Genomic DNA, 20,235 nt, shown 5'->3' on the forward strand with positions numbered 1-20,235 from the left:
GAAGATTTAACTCACCAATACTTTTATTTTAAGAATATGAATGCTGAAAAATATTTACACACACCCGAAAGACTACATATTCATCTACACCATGCAAGCCCTGTAAAGTCTTGAAAAAAACCTGATATGGTACATTTTGACATGCTTGGGTGGGCGCTATGCGTGGTGTCTTATGAAAGAAAACAACATACACTATGCATTAAACAATACTCTTCTCTTAACCACGTTAGAGAGCACACTTAAGAGATCAGAGTATGGTGTCCCTCTCCCCAGTACATATTTTGGGGAAGTGATGTATACCTTGCATAAGCCATCCATTTTTGTGAGGGTCACCAGAGGACTGACCTACGGTTTGACCAGAACTCTACTTACTTTTTGCTTCTGGCAAAAATGGTTTGAGAGAGGTTAAGATGACTTTTTGCACCATGAAACGCATTCTACCAACAGAACTTTAACCAAGACAATTCTGTATGTTAATAAGTTACTATGTTAATATATTTACTGTAATGCTTTTCCTTCTTTCCCTACACTAGGCCTCAGGTGAAAATATACACAATATTATTAGCAACAAAAATGAATGGCCTATAGGGACCACTGAGTTTTTGTTTCATTTTTTGTTGTTGTTTTGTTTTTTGTATTTTGTTTAAAAACACTATTTGAGTTATCTTCCTGAAGAGGAAACACACACTAATCCTATACTCCAGTGAAAAAGAAATAAGTACTACTGGTGTTTGCATCACATGACTCTATGACTCAGATAAATCCATCAGCTTTCTGAACAAGGGCAGAAGGGTCAGATTAACTCATACCTGAGGTTAAGGACTATTTTAAATAAGTAACTGGATTAAAGATACACATCTCTACCAAGAAAATCCAGTGCAGACTTCATCAGAACAAGTATCTGACCACCACGGAATGAACCAACAGCAAGGTAAATCAGGCAGCTGTGATACATGAGTTGTTCTCAACCCAGGATCACTAGAAAAATAAAATATGGCTCACTGCTGCATACCTTGGATGCTTGAGGAGTAGAAATCACGTGAACAGTGCTGGGCTTAACTCCGTTTGCCTTAGGTCGCTTATAAAGGGCAAATCTGCTTTTCCTGCGTCCTCTGTCACCATTAGGGAGGGAGCCATTATACCTAGAATGAAACAAAAAGTTTGTCATTTAAATAAACATCAACAATTTAGAATACAGAAAAGGAAAGCAGTAATTTGGTCACAATATCCTGATAATTTCAAGGATGTGGTTATAAAACAAGTAACAGCCAGAGTAAGCTTTGCTTCCTAAATTACTATGGGCCTTCCAACATTCCTTTCCTGCCAATGGTTGAAGTTTTACTCATCGCTAATAAGGTCATCAACTACAAATGATAGTGAGCTGTTCAGCCACAGAAATAGTTCTTCACCTCTAGAATTAAAGGAATTTGGAAGAACAAGTTCTAAATCTTTTCTGCAATTTCATGACATGGGGAGTTTGAAAAACTGCTCTACCCTACCATTCCCTTCCCCACAGCTCACGTAAGAGGAGAGAAGACAAGTGGAAGAAAAGGAGCGATTGGAGGAAAAAACCCACACAATTTAGGGGCAATTCAAACTAAATGAAATGGAATTTTAGTCTAGCCACATAGGATTTTTTTAAATCTAATCATAAAGGTTTCATTTATTATTAACGAAGGAAGACATGAGTGTTATTAATTCATGTGACTATTTGAGGACTTGTTAATAACAGCCTTTATCAGGTGTAGCACAGTAGCCTTCACCAGTTCTTTCATCTCTCCCAGGACAGAGCCCCAACGGACAAGTTATTCAGAGAAGCGTTAAGCCTCAAGGGGATAATTCCTTCCCCAGGGAAGGAACCAACCGAAGTTCCTTTGCAGTGCATAAGCACGGAAATCACATTTCCCCCTCCCCAAAGATCTAGGAAAGGTAAACGTTTCTCATCATAGCACCTTCACCTGTAACATCCCTGACAACTTGCAACTGATCTGTGAAGCTCTCTCAGGGCTTGGACTTACAGCACAGATGCCTCTGTCATACCTGATCTTCAGAGTTTTCAGACTTTTCCCTGAAGAACTACAGCTGCAATTCCGCTTCCAGATTTCAGTAGTCTTACTGGGAAGGTCTGTTCTATACTAGATAACATTTATTCTTCTCCTACAGCCTTTGAGATTAAAAGCTAACATCACAACAAAGAAAAGAATCTGGACAGGAGAAGGAAAAGGAAGATTTAAAGGTGACAGACTCCCTGAAAAGCAAAAGAGGTTAAAAAAAATTAGGAGAACTCATCTGTTTAAAGTTGCACTTTGAAGGAGTTCAGCTCTACATCCACCACACTATTTTCAGATTACAACAAGTTGTTTGTAGCCCCACAGGAGGCCAACAGTCACCCATTGCTCAGGTTGTACGAGAAATTCTTTGACAACTGCTGACTAGGAAAAAGCAATGCAGTAGCCGTAGAATTATACTTTTCATATCATTACCATTTTGCATGCATACCTACCTAGTTTGTTCAACAAGAAAATGTTCTTGGAGAGATTTGAATCTTTTTGCAAAAAGAAAAGTACAGCGGATGAAACCAGGCAGTCTCGTTGCTGAAGCCCTGCAGCACTGCCCTGCAGAAGGCTACAGCCTCACACAGAAAAATAGTTTAAACTTCTCCTGAACAACATCTGAGTACCTGAGATCTGAGCTGCAGGACCACTGAAAGTTCATGAGCACAAATGAGAACAGATTGGAGATTACAGCCTCAAATTTAAGCTCTAGAACATAAGGACTTAAATATTCTAAAACATTTAAAACCAGACTTGAGGTTTGTTTAAATAAATATTTAAAAACATGATCCCATGACTCAACAAGAAGTTAAGAGTTTTTCAGCTGGGCTACAGCTGAACTTGTTCTCCCACTCTTATTTTCACAGGGAAGATTACTGTATCTGGAATATTAACAAAGATTCCCCCACACAGCAGAACACCAGGAGTAAATTACTTATTTCATGCCTATTCATATCAGAAAACTTGCTATTAACCCTACACACGCACTCAGTTAACACAGGTGATTCTCACCACAAAAGAGACCGCTTCATAGAAAAATACATTAACATGATCCACAGGCAACTCGAATACAAGCCCTCAACACGTGAGTGATTTGATTCTGCAAATTGAATCTTTTCAGATACATACATGTGCTGTCTTTCAATGACGCTATTACCACAAACACGCCAGAAACTCTTACTGTAGGAGAGTTAAAGACAATATTCATCCTACCAGTATGTGTACCTGAAAACCCAAGAAACCGATAACTCCTGAAGAAATCGTATATAAATAGCACCATCAGTAGCTTTATATTCTGTAATTAAACATTTTTGTCCTCATAACTATTTAACAGCACCAAACTTAAGCAGTTTCAATGAAAGTTAAAACCAGGAGGGTAGGGTTATTTTTTTTCCCCCTCATATACACAAAGCAGTTATAACTGGAAAGGCTACTTGATTTCATTTCTGTTTTTTTTTTTTTTTTGCGGAATTTAAACAAGGAAAGAAAGAAGCCACTCAAGGTTAAAAGGCCTTTTGGAAACTTCAAATAGGAAGGAAATGTAAGCAAAGTGAAAGTTTAATTCGCTCGTCCTGATTAGCACTGACAAGTTTTTCACAAAGGTTCTCTTTGTGCCAATTTCTAAATTTCCTTTGTGAAAAGGGCAGGAGGACTCAAGTAGTTTTTACTATTTGTTATGCTTTAATTACAGACTTCTAAGTTTAATTTTGATCCGACGCTGCTAAAAAGGAGATAGGACAATTACCGGCATACCTGTGTGTTTCCCAGGAGAAAAAATTAGCATCAGAATTTGCCTCTTCCCCCTTCACAGCCAGCAGACGAGTTCATTTTTTCCAGGCCACGTTTCTCAAGCTGTGCACCACGGCCCAGCCCTCCCCACAGCGCTTGGGCCCCACCTTTCCCTGCCACCTCCTGAACAACCCCAGTGGCAAAAAAGCCACGAAAGAGTCACAAAGGAGCCAGTTTTAGGGCCACGGGATCTCCCCAGCTGCAGCAGGGCCTGCATGCACCCACCCCGCTGGCCCAGGCTTGTCAGCCTTCTGAGCTGAGCTGCCGTGAGGGACATGGCGGCGTCCACGTGCAGCCAAAAAGCAAGCACTGTGTCCAGCTAGGGAAACTTGTACTGGGAGAAATCCACCTGCACAGAGGGCATCCTGCTCCCTCACGGGTCTGAGGGGTGCTCCTGAAGCCCTCCAGCTGCTCCCACACAGCAGGTGGAAGAACAGCTCCATGCTTCGTCCAAACGCTCCTCAATCCCGGGACAGCTGGCGTTGTGAAACCTCGTGGGACAGCTCTCTGCTGATAGCGCTATTCCTTGCAAATAAGGGAGTGGTGCCTGCACGGGCTGTGGGCACCACCACTAACAAAGCCAGTTCCCTACAGATTTACATCAAACTGGGGAGGACTCTGCTATACAATGACATGCAAACTCCCGTCCCGTTTTTCCCAGGGCCGGGACACGCCACGAGGGCCTCCCCTCCACTCTCCGGAGAGCAAGACCACACACGCTATCTCCCACAGGCCAAGCACTGCGGCAAGTTCCTGTTTTCCACTAGCCTTGTAGCAACCTACTGGTCTACTTCAAAGATCATCAAGTTTGGAAATGTTCATGGGATGCTTATTGCACAAATTGTGTCTTGGGTCCCCACACTCTCCTTTTCTCTTTTCCCCCTTCTCCTTTTAAAAGGAACTAAGCAAGACCCCTGTAATTCAGGGGAAGAGCTCTAGAAATCTTGACCTGCACCTAGAAAAGTTTGATTTCAACTCATGGAAGTCACCCCCAAGATGAGGGAGAACAGCTATTAGCTACCATACACAAAAGCTGCTGCTTGCAGCCAAGTTTTAAAATGCTAGGAAAATACAAACTATGATAAAACTTAAACATTTCTTCATACCTATGCAACTTACCTCCCAGGAGACTGACTACAAACAGGTCAGGTAGTAATTTTCACCAGTAATACTTCCGCTGAGCAAACAGGAGCGACTTCACCTAGCTTTCCTCAATAATACCAAGGGCTCCAGTGCACACAAAATTTTTAGGGGCAAACTATCCCATTTCAGAGCCTCAGCTTCGAACAGCTTGACATGCTACCCAGAGCACGTCCTTGCTGCGGTAAACAACAAAGCCGCAAGAGTATTAGCAACAGCTTTCCTTGTGAAGTCAGGCTTGAGTGAATTTTTCCTTTTAAGTACATTCTGATGTCGTGTTTGGTATCATACAGCAGTAGATGCTCAGCACAGAGCAAAAAGTCAGTTTGGGCTTACACTTTTATTTTAAACCATCACTGAACTCGTGGGGGCCAACACCGCTGCCAAAAGCGGCAGTTCCACCCTTCATTTGCTATTTTGTTCCCATCTTCCCTCCCTGGTTCACATGAGTTGGAAATAAAACCAGATTTATGCTTTAAATTTAGTTTTAAACCACATCAATACCTTGCTCCCCCATTCACTGGGAGGCCACTGAAGCGAAAAAAAGAGAAAGATTCCTTTGGCAGTGCTGTGAGCCTAGAGTTATGATGTCTACAACACTGTAAGTCTAAAGATACATTCACCTTGCCAATATCCAACTGTAGGGCTTTTCACAACTGTAGGCTAGAGTCCTGACCTACTGGAAAGCCCTTTTCTGCTGAAGCATCCAATTTTTACTTTCTTGAACACAGATTAAAAGGAAAAAAAAAGTCCACATGCTAGTTTATAACAAAATGCAAACAAAGTTCCAATATATGGAATATCGACAGCAAAATATACGAACTTACATTTCCTTTTAGGTAATTCTACTGTTGATATTTCATTCTTTACACCACCCCCTTGTACCATACCAAACAACTCACTTTGTACACGGAACTACTGTACTGTTTCAGCATAGTAACTTGAATGGTTTGGGACTTTCTATTTTTTTTCCTTCTAAAAATAATATTGATTGAAGTTTTGGCAGTGAATGCAGGACTGGTTCTTGATTAACAAACACTGTAGTGCTTCACAGATAACTGCCACAGATTACAAGAAAACCCTCTAACGCAGAAGTTCCTGGGAGGTGGGAAGGAGAGTACTATTGCCAACACCCCCCAGAAATAAGTCTACTTATTTCCAATCTGCAGAGGTAGCTCAAGGAGCCTAGACTGACCAAAAGGTTCTCTTTGGTGTTCCGGAGATGCACCCTTCCCTTCTCACCACGTGGACCTTTGGGAAAGCATACACCTGCTTGCTGGTCACAGAATGGCAGAAGATGGAGCTAGACAGAACTGCAGGACGTCACCCAGTCCATCCCCAACTTGAGGACTTGATCCAGTCCATCTACAACACTTCTGTTAACATTTCAGTTAATCTGGAAAGCCAGCCCTCTCCACCTTGTAAACAGTGTTCTGTGTGTCTTCAACAGATGTGTCCTAGGATTTCAATGTCTTCAGAGTTACAACTCTCCCCCATACATGCAACAAGGGAGATCCAAGCAAGCTTCTTGTTCTCCCTGCCAAATCCACCAAGGAACCTAAATAACCTGTTCTCTTTTCCATTTTACAGCAGGCTCGTGTGCTGGAAGACTCGATTCCCATCTGATTTTTCTCTCTGAAATAAAAGCTTCTAAGAAGTTACAGCACTAACTAAAGTAGCTTTAAGTAGAATTTGTTACTATTAACTATAGCATCAAGTAATCTATGGATAAGACAAGGGCTTCCATCCTTTGATTAACAAGAGCCATGGACCCAACACAAGGTTTAAGCAACCTCGGAGGAAGTCCTGAACGAAAGGCACATAGTTCCACTTCAGGCTCTGCTGGCTTAGACATCTCTACAGGCAGAAATGCTTCCTGATCACTCTACCAGCAGAGTAGCTTAATAAAGCAGCCTTCCTGTAGAGCAAGAAAATCCATACAAGCAAGTTCTGAAGTCCCAAATAGTCTCATCTCTTTCCCCAATTAAGGCAATGTTTTTGCATCTGTGAATTTGATTATTCCTGAGAAAGGTATGTCAGAATAGTTAGTTGTGGCTATAATCAGCATTTCCTCCCCCCGCCCCCCATGAGACAAATATTCGTTCTTGTAACTTGCATTTGGGAAGTCATTCTACCCCTATAAAACACCTTAGAAAGCATCCCTTCTCCAGTACTTCTGGAACAGCAATCAATCCTGTGTGCTTACCACAAGGCTCTTGTCCTCAGCACCAGGTTTTAGGACTGCCTGCCTAGCTTAGTGCTACCCGTACAGCCCTAGAGCCTCCGAAGAGGCTGCAGTGGTTCAGTGAAATGCAGCCTGACCTGATAACCCCTGTAATTATTAGGTGGACTGTCAGAGCAAAGGCTGAGTTGGCATGGCTGGCTAGTGATTAGAGGGGATATTTTTACTTGTCAAACTGAGACTACTTGAAAAGTCTGCTATAGATATGGACCCTTACAAATGCTTTTTTACTATACTCCAAAAGATAGTGGCAATTGCTCCTGCTACCATTAAGAACCTAGGAGCCACCTTGACTAAATGCTCTACGCTAACCTTATTGTGCTTTTATGGTCAAATGCAGCCAGCCTCTTTCTCATCAGAGAGGGAAGTGTGGATGAGCTGAACACATGGCTAAACGGGTATGCACACTGTGAAAAAGGCTTTCAGAGCCACCTGCAACACATCAGATATGCTAGAACCTACTTCCCTCCTTCCCAGGGTATTCAGATTAAGCTGAACCTTATCTACCGAAAACACTGCAAGAAGCCACGTGGGAAGTGGCAGGGGTTCTCCAGGGTGACCTTGCTTCTCCTTTAGCATTCCGGAACAGAACTGGTTGTTCTTCTGGTTTGTGCTCCTGGCTGAGGGAAAGAACCTATCCCTGGCTGCTGTGGCCTCTTCCCAGTTCCCCCACCCCACAAAGTCATGAAAAGAGCTGGCACACTATGGTTCAGATAAGGCTGGTTGATCAGCTGTAGCACGACTCCTCCACACATCCCCTCCACAGGCAGCAGGACAATCCTGCCATTGTAGCAAAAAGTTGTCTTTTCTTTTTGAGGAGAGTATTTAGAGAAAACACATCTGACTAACCCTTCTCCGTGTTTAGCTTACATAATATGGGCAACCCGAGAAGATATACACCTGATCTATATAAATTTCAACCTCTATATAAAGAGAAAGGATACTATTGGCTTACAAATACCATATTAATCTCTTAAGAGCTGCTTTTAATCTGCTTTATTCGCACTACACACTCAGTTTCATTCAAACTGCCCAAGCCCCTGTCATTTTGATATTCCCCCTCCTTGATGCAGAAAGGAGTCTACAGAGCAGGCAAACACAGAAGCCAAGTGGCAGAAGCAACCAGTCTCCAAATGAGGGGCACAGGGGTCAGGTTTTATCACAGCAGCTACGTTTAACATATAAAGACTGCATCTGATCAAACCCACAATTTTGACATTTGTGCAAGTGATCTCATATTTCTTCTGCAGTAGGGGGAACTTACTTCAGAAAATTCTTAAACTCTGACCAAATTCTGCTTAACAAGTGGTTTGTTACTTGTCCCAGATAATTTTTCTGGAAAATATTTTGGTTTTTTTCCCGCTCTTGTGAAACCAAGGACAGCAGACCTTTGTCACAGCTTTGAAAGACATATTTCCGTAGAAATTTCAACTGGCATTGTAACATTAATTTGATTATTAAAAAAAAAAAAAAAAAAGATCTTCAATTGCACATATTAATGACAACACGGAAATGCGTATTTCAAGAAGCAGCGGTGGAGGATACATGCTGCATAGGCTTCTGCAAGACACCTATACGAACAGCACAAGAGTTTGATGAACGCTCATACTCTTCACAAGCCCGAAGGAACATGCTGATGCAGACTACCAGAGCCTCAGGATGAGCTTCAAATAAAGTAGTCAAATAGCCTGACTGTTTCAAACAACTTAATAGCTGAAAACCTACCCGAGCAACCCAGTTAAACACTACAGCCAGAGACGGGAACGAGTATAGCTGCACCTACATCATACATTTCTTAGCAGTCATCCACAGCCATCTGGCTGGGAAAAAGAGCAGCTACCTTCAGTAGGAAAAAAGAAAAAAACAGCCACAGCAAGACTCTATAACCACTTAAGACACTATTATCCCAATTCCAACATAAGTAATATGCCAGAAGAGCATTAGAATGCAAGGGGTTTTCTTTCTAGAAAGCAAAGGGTAAGAGAATCAGTTCTTTCACATAATGACTTCCTTAACAATCCTTATTTCCAGCATTTTACTGCTCCCCCCCAGCACTCATTTAACAAGGAGGCAATTTCCTTCAGTGCTTTAAGCCCATCTCCAAAGCTGTCAACTAAAACCATTCACCACTGCATAAAACCAACAATGCCAGTGCACGGTAAAATACAGGGTATAAACTAATCAAGTTCATTTCAAAGCGTGCTTTTTCTTCTAGCTAAAGGAGTATAAAAGGTGGGCAAAGCTCCATGTTTAACGAATCTTCTTTCCAACCCCAAACCTCTCATACTAGAAAAAACGCTATTCATCTGGGAGTTATCTATAATCTAGCCAAATACCAGTGAAATTATTTGATCCAGCATTTTGTTAAACTAAACACAGATAGATATGATAAAGCGAGATCTAGCTTTCACTACATTCAAAACGAGTCAGATAAACAGAAAAATCCTTTCAAAGGAAAAGTACAATGCACAGCTGGGTTTTGATGAAAATGAAAAGAAGTGAAGGGGGAAGTTTGTTTAACCAAAACACCACAGACTTAGGACCCACACACAGTTTTACATGGAAACAATTTACAGTCTCTTCTTAAATAGCAGATCAAAAATGGCTGGAAGTTGCAAAATTAAAACAAATTAAGACTTCACGTAATGCAGGGGGACAAGAGACGACGAAACATACCTGCTCGGACATACCAAGCATGTTCCCACCAACCCATCTGTGCTTCATACATACTTGAAGGTGCAAAAGCAAACTGCCTAAATTTTAGTCTGAAGAATGAACAGGAATAACACCATGTTATGTCAGAAACTTCACTCCATTAAGCACTACGGAGAAGCTACATTGGATGCAAAGCATCATTTGGGCCATTAACCCAAACGCACAACTCAGACAACTCATTTCCGAAACTGCCAAATGCTCCCCTTAAAACACTATCAAGGACTATTTGACTGCTCACATTTTATAACTGAAATAAGAAAGCTATCACTTTTGCTTATCCTCCCAAACATAAGCAGCTGTAATATTTTCGTGATTCCGCAGACAAGAAGTTGCAGGGTCTGTTACTTACAGCTTTTTCAAACACTCAAGCATGACAGGAATCTTTTCAGGTTCATTCCAGTATCATTTAGCGCAGAGGAAGAGGGAAAATTTACATCCATTTCGTGAATCTAGGTGAGCTCAGAGAGGCATCATACTGAATAGAAAGTGAAGCACTCAGCTACTGTATCCTGACCTGCAACGTTTATGTCAAATCATATCCATTTCAACATCCCTCTTACTTTCCCAGGGAAGACAGCCTTACACATGCACGGCTCCCTGTGCCATCCCAGCTGCTTAACAGATCCCCAAATGTTTGCCTCAGGACTAGAAAATAAGTAATTGGGTTTCTTCCCGCGTAGCACCTGCAGACGTTACAGCCTCTCATAACACAGCAGCTTCCTCAATATCGCCGGTGCTGCATCACCACTGACTGCTAGGGCGGCACAGCCAAAGGCAAGGCAATCTGCTGCATGGCCTGCTCCGAGCGGGCAAGTAAAGGGAAAAAACAAGGGGTTCCCTTTCTGCCTTCCAGTACCCAGCAAGATCCGCAGGCTGGAAGTTTCCCAACGGGATGCGTTTTAGAGGGCTTCTCCACCACTGCCTGGTAGGACCAGACATGCCAACTTAGCTGAGATTCGTTCCATGGTTACGTTCAGCATGTAATATTCCGTGTTATTGCCAAAGGTCTGTACTTCCAATTCGTATTCTCCAAACAATACAAACCAAGAACAGGCATTTTATGAGGTAGATATAAAGATAAAACCTCAGCAGAGGTAAGCAAACATTGCTGTAGAGCTGAAGTTATGATTATTTTTTTTCCACCCCAAGTTTTAATAGAGCAGAAATTAACAGTGCAGTAGTGCAGAGAGCTAGACTTCAATATATCTTCTTCAGAATTAAAATACCCTGACAGCTTACTACTAATTCACAGCATCCTTGGGCATTTGCTTTTTATCATAATCTATAACAAAGTTAATCAGTCACCTCTAGCCAGGAAAAGACTTTGCAAGGCTGTTAGATGCTTACTGCTTATCAGAAAAAACAATTCTGATTCCATATAGCTTTATAACTGCAAAGTCTTTCAGTCTTACACTTTAATGCAAAGTTCTTGAGATTCTTCTTCCCTTAAGAGGACTTCCCAAAACGTTACATCAAATAAACATCGAACCTTTACAGACGCTTGATCTCAGAAGACAAACCCCATAAATATTTCGGAATCACAACGTATTTGCATACACTTACTGAGAATGAATCAGTCACACAAGTGATGTACGCCTGAAGTTTTTCATTTCTAGAAGCTCAGATGCTGATCTCCAGAAGAATCCCACTCACGGCTCCTTGCAGATCAGTCAATGACTGCTCAAACAGGAGCCTTTGTAGTGCTCGTGTCTTCAGATGGGAAGGCACGCTGCTGTCAGAGATGCAGCAAGACACGTGCTGGGGCGGTCACATGCCAACTATGCTAAACTGTTTATACCCAGATGCCACCATCGAAACCCTAAAGCCGCACTGTAGGCTCTGCAGCGGCTAAGTTTCTTGGAGGACCACAATTTTCACTAAGTTTATTTGCAGCGCTAATCCAGCCTGCCTATTTCTGGTTAGGCTCTACAAAGTGGAGTTTCAGAAAACCTGCATTTATACATTCCAACTGATACGAAGTAATGCACACAAGTGGCACAATGGTTTGTAGAACAGAAAACAAGTTAAAACCACATATAGTTCTCTCTTTTTCTTCCTTTGGAAATCTTTTCCTTAGCCAACATCCACAAACACAGTCAGCACACTATTACTATTTTTGTTCACCAGCTTTAAAAAAAGCCACCCCATATGTTTTTCTTTCTTTATCTAGATTTCTTTGATTTTAAAGGCAAGGGAGCACTATATAGCAAACCAGACCAAGAACACAGAGGATCTGTTTAAAGCAGCGTTTCCCAAAGTACAGGCTATAATCCCAAATAGTATTACAGGACTTAAAGCAGCATTTGCAAGTCAAATGGAAATTCAGCTGGAGAAGTCAAAGCTGATGGGCCCAAGACTGCAGTTGGAAGTGGATTCCCCAGCAAAGCATTTCTGAAGAGATCTAGTGCAAGGATACAGAAATCAAGTAACCGATTACAGCTGGCTCAAGAGATTCCCTTTTGCCCTCACCAATTTTTATACCTGCAATCAACCTCCATAAGGGTACCTGGGCCATGAGCTGCTGTTTCCAACTGACCAGAGGAGTATATGTTGTTAAGAAATGCCACATCCCACTGCCCTGCCAGCACATGAGGATGTATAAATAAATGTACACACCTCTATAGATTATATGTACTTGTACATACGTAAGCATTTGACAGATACCTACATTTTTACCTCTTCTGCCTTGCCCACCTGAACATATTGCATGTTTATTACAGAAAAAAAAAAATACTCCTTTACTACCCTGTCAAAATTTTGACATTATACTTCTAAGACTGTCTGTAAAGTTCTCCCACAACTGTTTTACTTTCCTCCCAAAGCTCTATCAAAAACATATGAAAGAGCTACAGCGTTTGCTTCCATTATGTAGAAATCTCTTGTGCGAGAGATGCCATCACTTTACCACCAAGCGAGTTAGCAGAAGACAGGGAAGATGTACAGAAATGCATCTCAGCCTCTTTTAGTATCTTAAGTCTGTAAAACTTCAAGTCCATCTCCTGGAACCACCCATTACAACATAACAAGCCTGAAGTCTGATAGAGAAACATTCGTATTTGGACAAATCCCAAACAAACTTCTCCTTTGGGACTTTTGGCCGGTTTTACAAGCACTTAGAAAGTCCAACTTTTGCCCTGCAGAAAATTTAAGGTTTACACTGAGAAACAGAATACTAACCTGGGCTCTGAACTGAGCCCATACACAAGATGCAAACGGATGAGGCTGCTGAGCTACACGGGACATTATCTGTAATTCCCAAAGTTTCCAACTGTGTTCAGAATGCCTCCAAAAGGTTGATTTTCCAGGAAAAAAAGACACTCAGTTTTTCTTGAGGTATATCATTTTCCACTGAAAAAGCACAGATGAGCTGATCCAAAACAAAAGCACGTATCACCACAAGACCTTGCTTCTGCACTGAGCATTTCATTGAGAACACTTATTTAAAGCTTTTCTAGTAACCCACTTGCTACCACAGACATTTTCCATCGGAAGGCACTTGCTGACTTTCATATACAACGCAACAGACATATCTTCTATGCTGAGTTTTTCCTTCAGAGCCACCTGGGCAGACCTCATGGTGTGGCCCAGGCTGCCTGTAGGGATCACAGCACTTCGGCACCCAGACCTCTTCACACCAGTTAGCCGCAGCGACAAATGCCTGCGTTCGTTCCCATTCACTCAAGGTTGACATCCCACAAATATTACAAGGAGGAGAGGTGAAGCAATGACAGTGACACAGAACAGTCAAAAACAAGGAATTTCATAAGCCAAGGAGCCAGCAAAGCATGATTTCCTCTGGGTAACATGCCTTGCAGTTGGATTCCTTGTCTACTACAGTGACAGCTCCAATTGAACTTCTTCCTGAGCAGCGAGGCAAACATGGACACATGAATCCCTGATGTCTAACGAAGGAGGGGGACGTGGGGGGCTGATTTACGTTACAGACTCTCCTTACTAGAGCCCAAACAGCATTGGGAGGCTTTGGAATAAAATCTGTTCAATGACATACCTCATTTCCAGTTACAGACTACAGCCTCACCTGCCACTACCTCTTCCAGTGATGAACACTGAGTGTTCATCAGAGGCAGATGGAAAACGACTGTAACAGGGAGCCAGCAGTGCCGGCAGATTGCGGTGTGGAGTCCTCTAGCAGCGGGGCTGCCTAGGCAGGGGGAGCAGCAGCTCCCTCGCATCTGACTCCATCTGTTTGGGTCATCACCCTAAAGCTCCTTACCCAGTTCTGCCCCTACCCCACGCCTGCCCTTTGTGGCATCAGAGCCTTGAACACTGTCTCACACCACTTTAATAATCCTAAGCAGTTCTAGAGGCTACAAACAGTTACGATGATCAGTTTGAAATAGGCACCTACACAGAATTTCTCTACACTTTATGTAGGCTTAATTTATTCCAAAACAAGCTGCACATCTGAAGTCAGCATCTGGACTTTCCCCCCTCCCCAGCCCCAAAGCAAACAAAAAACAGAACAGAAAAATTAAAAACTAAAGTGATCCCGTCAAGTGCAACATGCTATACCTTTTTTTTTTTTTTGACCAACAGCTATGACTAGTGTATTTTATGATGCCACACTGTGAATAGGCCTGTGCATAACCAAAGCTCCCCTTTCTCCAAAAAAATGGCAAGAGCATACTTAACACCTAGGAGCAGGAGAAGTAAAAAAAAAAAAAAAGTTTAGATTTTCATGTTATCCCTAACCATACCACTCTTTATATTAAGTTAATCATGAATATAGGAAGGAAATGACCTTCACTTAAGCAAACGAGACTACTTCCAGTCACTTACATCAAATCCTCCTACTTCATGCACAAGTAAGAATGGTGGCAACAGGGGCTCGGGGGAAAAGCATAAAGTCACTTAGCACATCTGGTTCTAATGAACAAGCTGTTACTTTTACAAATGAATACACTTATTTTCTGGATATTAAAAAGCATCATATGTGCGCCTACCACTCATTTATTCATTTCACTCAACTGCTTTGCTCCCTTGACTTACGCATGACAAACTGATCTTTAATGCATTTCGCAAACTCCACGCAGCACAAAGCATCACGCTTTTACCACCTGACACACTCACAGCAAGTTTCGTCAGCTCACAAAACTGAGATGGCTGTTTCTTCTCAAACTGCCATCCCTGCCCAAAACTTACAAATCAGCCCATACTCTCGCTGGCTGGGGTCTGAATAGAGCCTGCAGCTGGAATCCAGCCAACCCCAAATCCAGTTCCTTCCTTCCTGCCTGCACTGGCTACAAAATGCCCAGAGGAGAAAGAACAAATCATTTTTGCCACAGAAAGATCCGCTTACTCTTTAACAGAGTATTGCTTTACAGTTGTTCTCCCTATGCTGAGAGATTTCCAGTAGGCAAAGCTTTAATATAAACCAGTTTTCTCCAAGAAGTTTAAGGTGCGAAGTCACAATATATGATCAGTGGCCAATTCCTGCATTGAATTTAAAGTCACATCGCACATAATAAACTAGGAGGGTACCTTGGGCTTGACATAGACCCTGCTAATCGCTTGAACCCTAGCTTTACTTACAGAAGGAACTGTACTTTATATTTTGTAGTCTTCCTGAATCTTTACATGGAAAGGTATTTGCTATATTATACCCGCCTCTGCACACTGTAAACTCACAACTTCAAGGCTATATATCTAGTTTTAATGCAAGCATTACAGCTGGAAATGTGATTGTGCAACCGAGGAGATAAGGCAAAGCTGAGCCAGCAATATAACAACAGTATTTTGTATTCAAACATTGAAAGTAAGGCATAAAACAGAAATCAGAAGTTAAGACTCTTCTGCTCTGACAGCAAGCAGACTGTGAAAACACAGCAAAGAAAGGCTTAATTACCTCTCAGACTGAAAAGAAGGAACATATTTAGAGTGCTTTTGGGAAAGCTCTGTCAGAGTCTTTTAATGGGTGCAGGGGCTCAATACCAAAAATAGTTACTTGAAAAAATCCTTTCGGAGTTGATGACAAACACGGCACACAACCCTTTAAAAAAAAAAAAAACCACATACAAAAGAGCAGCTTGCAGTCTGTACCCCAGCAGCTTCATCCAGACACCCTACCTAAGGGAAGTCTCACCCTGGTCAATGGCTTCTTGTTAATCTGGTGAAGACCAGCTAAAGACAAAAGAGGAGCAAGAAAGCCATGCAAAACCAATCTGTTTGGCTATTGCCTAACTTCTGTCTCCAGATTTAGCTCTGATGGAGGAAGGCACTCAGCTGCTCATATCAGCCAACACTTGCCTCCTCATAGATTGGCCCTAAGATCAATTGGTTTCATTTGCTGGTACTTTTTGCCAAAAGCCTCTGAGGTACTGACAGCCCATTTAATGAAGTCTTGTGGCAGAATCGGATTAACAAACACTCGTGATCAAATCCTGTCCCCAGCGCTGCTCTACCAGCAGGGACAGCCACGCAGCAAGGCCCAGCAACCTCCTCTGGCCACAGGCCGTGACAAGAGGCCGCACACGAAACTTGCGAATTCACAACTCACTCCTTGATGCGCCAGGAAACTATTCCAGCGAGCGTTAAGATCCAGAAAGTAATTCAAACAACGTCTTACATGTCTGTTAGCAGGAAGGTGAGAACAATTACTACAAGATAATGAACCATAACTGCTCCAAAATATTCCCCTCCAAAGCCAAAGTGATTTTTGAACCCAGGTATTGGGTTTCACAGCTGTCTGCTCTCAGAGGTCAAGTGCTGACTAGGAGGAAGGTGAGCTGGAAGAACAGCCAAATGGAAGAACATTTTGATTTATTAGTTAATGTTCCATTAAAATACATGGTGATCTATAGAGATGGGCAGAATCCTGCCACAGGATGTGTGGGAACTGTACGACTCTCGGTATCTTTCAGCAGTCTGGTCTTTCCTACGAAAGAAGCACACGCACACTACTTCTGTTTCAAAGACTACAACCACGCCGTTACTAGATCAGACAGCAACAATCAAAATAAAGTCATGCTGCTCCATGTGAAGAACTACAGCTGTGCTTATATCAAAGTTTCAGCCCATTAACTTCTGTGTCTAGACTAAACATTTCTTTCACTCTTCCTAAAGGCACGTGCTAGAGAGTTTGCACATTTGGTCTCCAGTTTATTTGGAATATGCAAAAGGAGATTTAAGCTTTTAGATGCTTCAATTTTAGTTTATTTTCATGCAGTGACTAATTGTCTTCAGTCAGTATCACTTTGTCTTTGTCCATGACATTTATATGCCCTACGAGGATATACCTCGTAAGTTTGAAGCTTACCTGTTTAAGCATTACTAAAGCCATCAAGTTTAGAGAATAAAGTTCTTTCATGATAATTTATCAATTTACTAGATCCTAAAATGAAGACAGCATATGTATTTCAAGGTGAGGAGTAATCTGAAATCCTACTAACCACATCATTACACTTGGACATGACTGCCTTCTAAAAAGTGTTGTTTATCAACCAGAGAAAGATGATGCCAATGTTTCTCCTTTGTCCTCAATTCATTAGATGCAAGGAGGAAAGGAGAATTTCACAATAGGGATTAGTTAGCATTACAGTACTCAAGGAGAGGACTAATGCTTTTAGGTCTTCTCCTTTTTAACACGCTGTCAGCTATCTGTGTTTTCCTGCCTGTCCCCACTCCTTTGGGAAGGCAGCACAATGAATTGACATTTTAGGGATTTGTCTCACTGTGCAAATGACTGCTTTTGTCTCTACTTAACACAATTAACTGCTACAGTCAGACATGTAGCTATGTTGTAGTTAACATAAGCAATAAGATATAGCAGATGAGTATTAGGTCAGGATATACAGTGTACTTAAGCCCTATATTAAAGATGATATTATTAAACAGGGAAAAATCAGCTAAAAATAAATCCCTTCCAGCAGCACAAGACAGGGCTTGCTCAGTTTCCCTGCCTACCAGTGGAACAACCTGCTATCAAGAGAAGCGTGCCCAAAAGGTCCTCAACAGTCAGCATCTTCACATCGTGCCTAATCAAGCTCAGCTCAAAACTACTTTGTTTTTAATAAAAATGAATAAATAAAGCATTGTAGATGTTGCCTGTACCCACTTTCACAACTGTTTATAATCTATTTCATCTTTAGAGCCCTTCTATTGTGAAACAGGAAAGTTTTCAGGCGAATTGTTCTTTCTTCATCCTGACCTAATAACTGACCCTATAAAGCAGCAGCACACACGCTTCTGGCTGACCTCATGGGACTTTATAGTCGAGCCCTGGAAGAACTGAACAAACCTGATGTGCAAACAGTCAATACTTGCCCATCCTGCCCAGAAGGGCCCTATAACTAGGCACGGAAGTTGTACTAATCAGAAAAAGAAAAAAGCTGCACCCAGCCAATACAAGTCCAGTGCCACCTCGTTGACACACCACTCATAACCCAACTGTACTAAAACCCCTTATTCTCAGGCCACCCAGCCCTTCGGTATCAAGCCCTTCGGTATCAAAGACTCTAAATGTTGCTACTACTGCTGTTGAAGCTTTCCTATGCAAAGATTTCCTATAAAGACTTTCTTGCACCTTACACTCTGTTATCAGTTCTAGTCAACCAGTGCTGTTTGTGGCAGGGGCTGTAGGAAAGACATTTATTTTGAAAGAGCTAGCCAAACCCCCAAAAGATAGGCAACTCTTCCTGCTGAACCCCCTGAGCTATGGTGCCCATTGTGATATGAATAAAACCCCACAGACAGCTTTGTGCCTGCCACCCTTCCCTCCGCTGGTCTTTTTGTTTCTAAATCACACAGCCAGAAACTTGCCGATTATACAGACATCAACAGTACAGAGACCCAGTGAGAGTACTCACACCTGTGGCCACACTACAAGGCTAAATGTATACGGGATATCACACACGGGGCACATCTGATCACCCAGGGAGGACATATGATGGGGTGCCAGAGCTGGACAGCACTGCTCCGGCTATCATCCTGCCCAGCACCCTCACCTGCGGCTCTGGAAGACCCTCCTGCCCTTGCTTGGTGTGAGGAGTGAGGCCTGTCCCAGGCCACTGAGTAATAGGATTATAAAAGTCTAATCCCAGTTACTTACAGCTTGCCAGAGAAGTTACAAATTGGTCCCCCACAAAGTATCTGAAGAACATGATGATCTCCAGACCCAGTAATAAACTGCGTAAAGCTCTACCAGTAGCTGTCTAAAACATGAGAATAAATAATATTTATCTTACTAATAAAAGGAAAATTGTCGCTCCTCTGCAAGAACTGACAAGTAGCTACCAACTAAAGAAGAGTTTCACACCTCACTAAAGCAAAGACCTGTTAAATAGTAAACAGGAGAAAGGAGCCCTGGTACAAGCGGCACACATTTATGTAGGCATGGAAACAACCTTTCATCTAATTCAGAGTGGCCAGACTCTTCCCTGCTAAAAGAATAAAAGGAGCTTCAGCAGAAATAACCCAGGACTAGTAGAGATTTTAGAGAGAAAGAACTGATGGAATATCCTAGCCTCTACTTAAAGGGAAGTATAAAATTCTGAACAGCTTCTTGTCCAAAGGGAAATAAGTCAGCTGAAAGAAAAAGAGGAACCCCTCCAATGCAGCATTAGCACATGCAGGTGATAGAAGTGAACGGCATGAGACCACCACTTACTGAATTAAGTGTTTAAAAAAACAAAAGTGGGTAGCTTTGTCTTACAAGTCTTTCTGGAAAGACTTGCATCCCTCTTCCTGTTGCTCAACGTCTAGGCTTGGGACAAACCTCACATGAGCTTTTCACTGCTGACCTTGGAAGGGAGCGAGAGCAAACACCAAGCAAATTTCTTGATAAAATAAAAATTATCCCCAACGGAAATGAGATTTCGGGTTATCGGACAGCACAAAGTACACCTGGAAGCCAACAAGAGCTTCTGCATGAAGCTGGGCACTCAGACTGAATCCCCCCCAATTTCCCTTGCCTTGCTGACCAGTAAGAGAGCCACGTGTAGGACAGTGCAGAATAACCAAACAACCCCAGGTGACACCAGCAGCACTCCTACTAAATGTGAGGCCGTACTGCCACCTGATAGAGGTGTCTCCTTTACAAGACTAGGCTTTGTACCCATACTAGTCACAGACAGGAGGCAAATTCAGAACCAAAAACACGTGTGGCAACACCAGAAAGAAAAAAAATGACACAAGACAAGAGCTGGTTCAGCCCACCTTAACATCTTTTTGCCTACAGGTGTTTTGCAAACAGCTGTAAGACTTTTTCTGCTGGCATTCTGCACTGATAAACCCTACCTTCAGCAAGGCGTGTTCGCTCAGGCTCAGTGCCACGCTCCA

General features: G+C 42.3%; 1 protein-coding gene across 1 annotated transcript in view; it reads right to left on the minus strand.

The window, feature by feature from the left end:
* Positions 1–20,235, minus strand: part of PELI2 (pellino E3 ubiquitin protein ligase family member 2) — a 77,095-nt gene that overhangs the window by 51,303 nt on the left and 5,557 nt on the right. Inside the window, exon 2 of the mRNA XM_035551363.2 lies at positions 1,013–1,142. Coding sequence (XP_035407256.1) covers positions 1,013–1,142 — 130 coding nt within the window. The remainder of the gene's footprint in view (positions 1–1,012; positions 1,143–20,235) is intronic.

This window comes from Cygnus atratus, chromosome 5, assembly GCF_013377495.2.
Source record: "Cygnus atratus isolate AKBS03 ecotype Queensland, Australia chromosome 5, CAtr_DNAZoo_HiC_assembly, whole genome shotgun sequence".
NCBI lineage: Eukaryota > Metazoa > Chordata > Aves > Anseriformes > Anatidae > Cygnus > Cygnus atratus.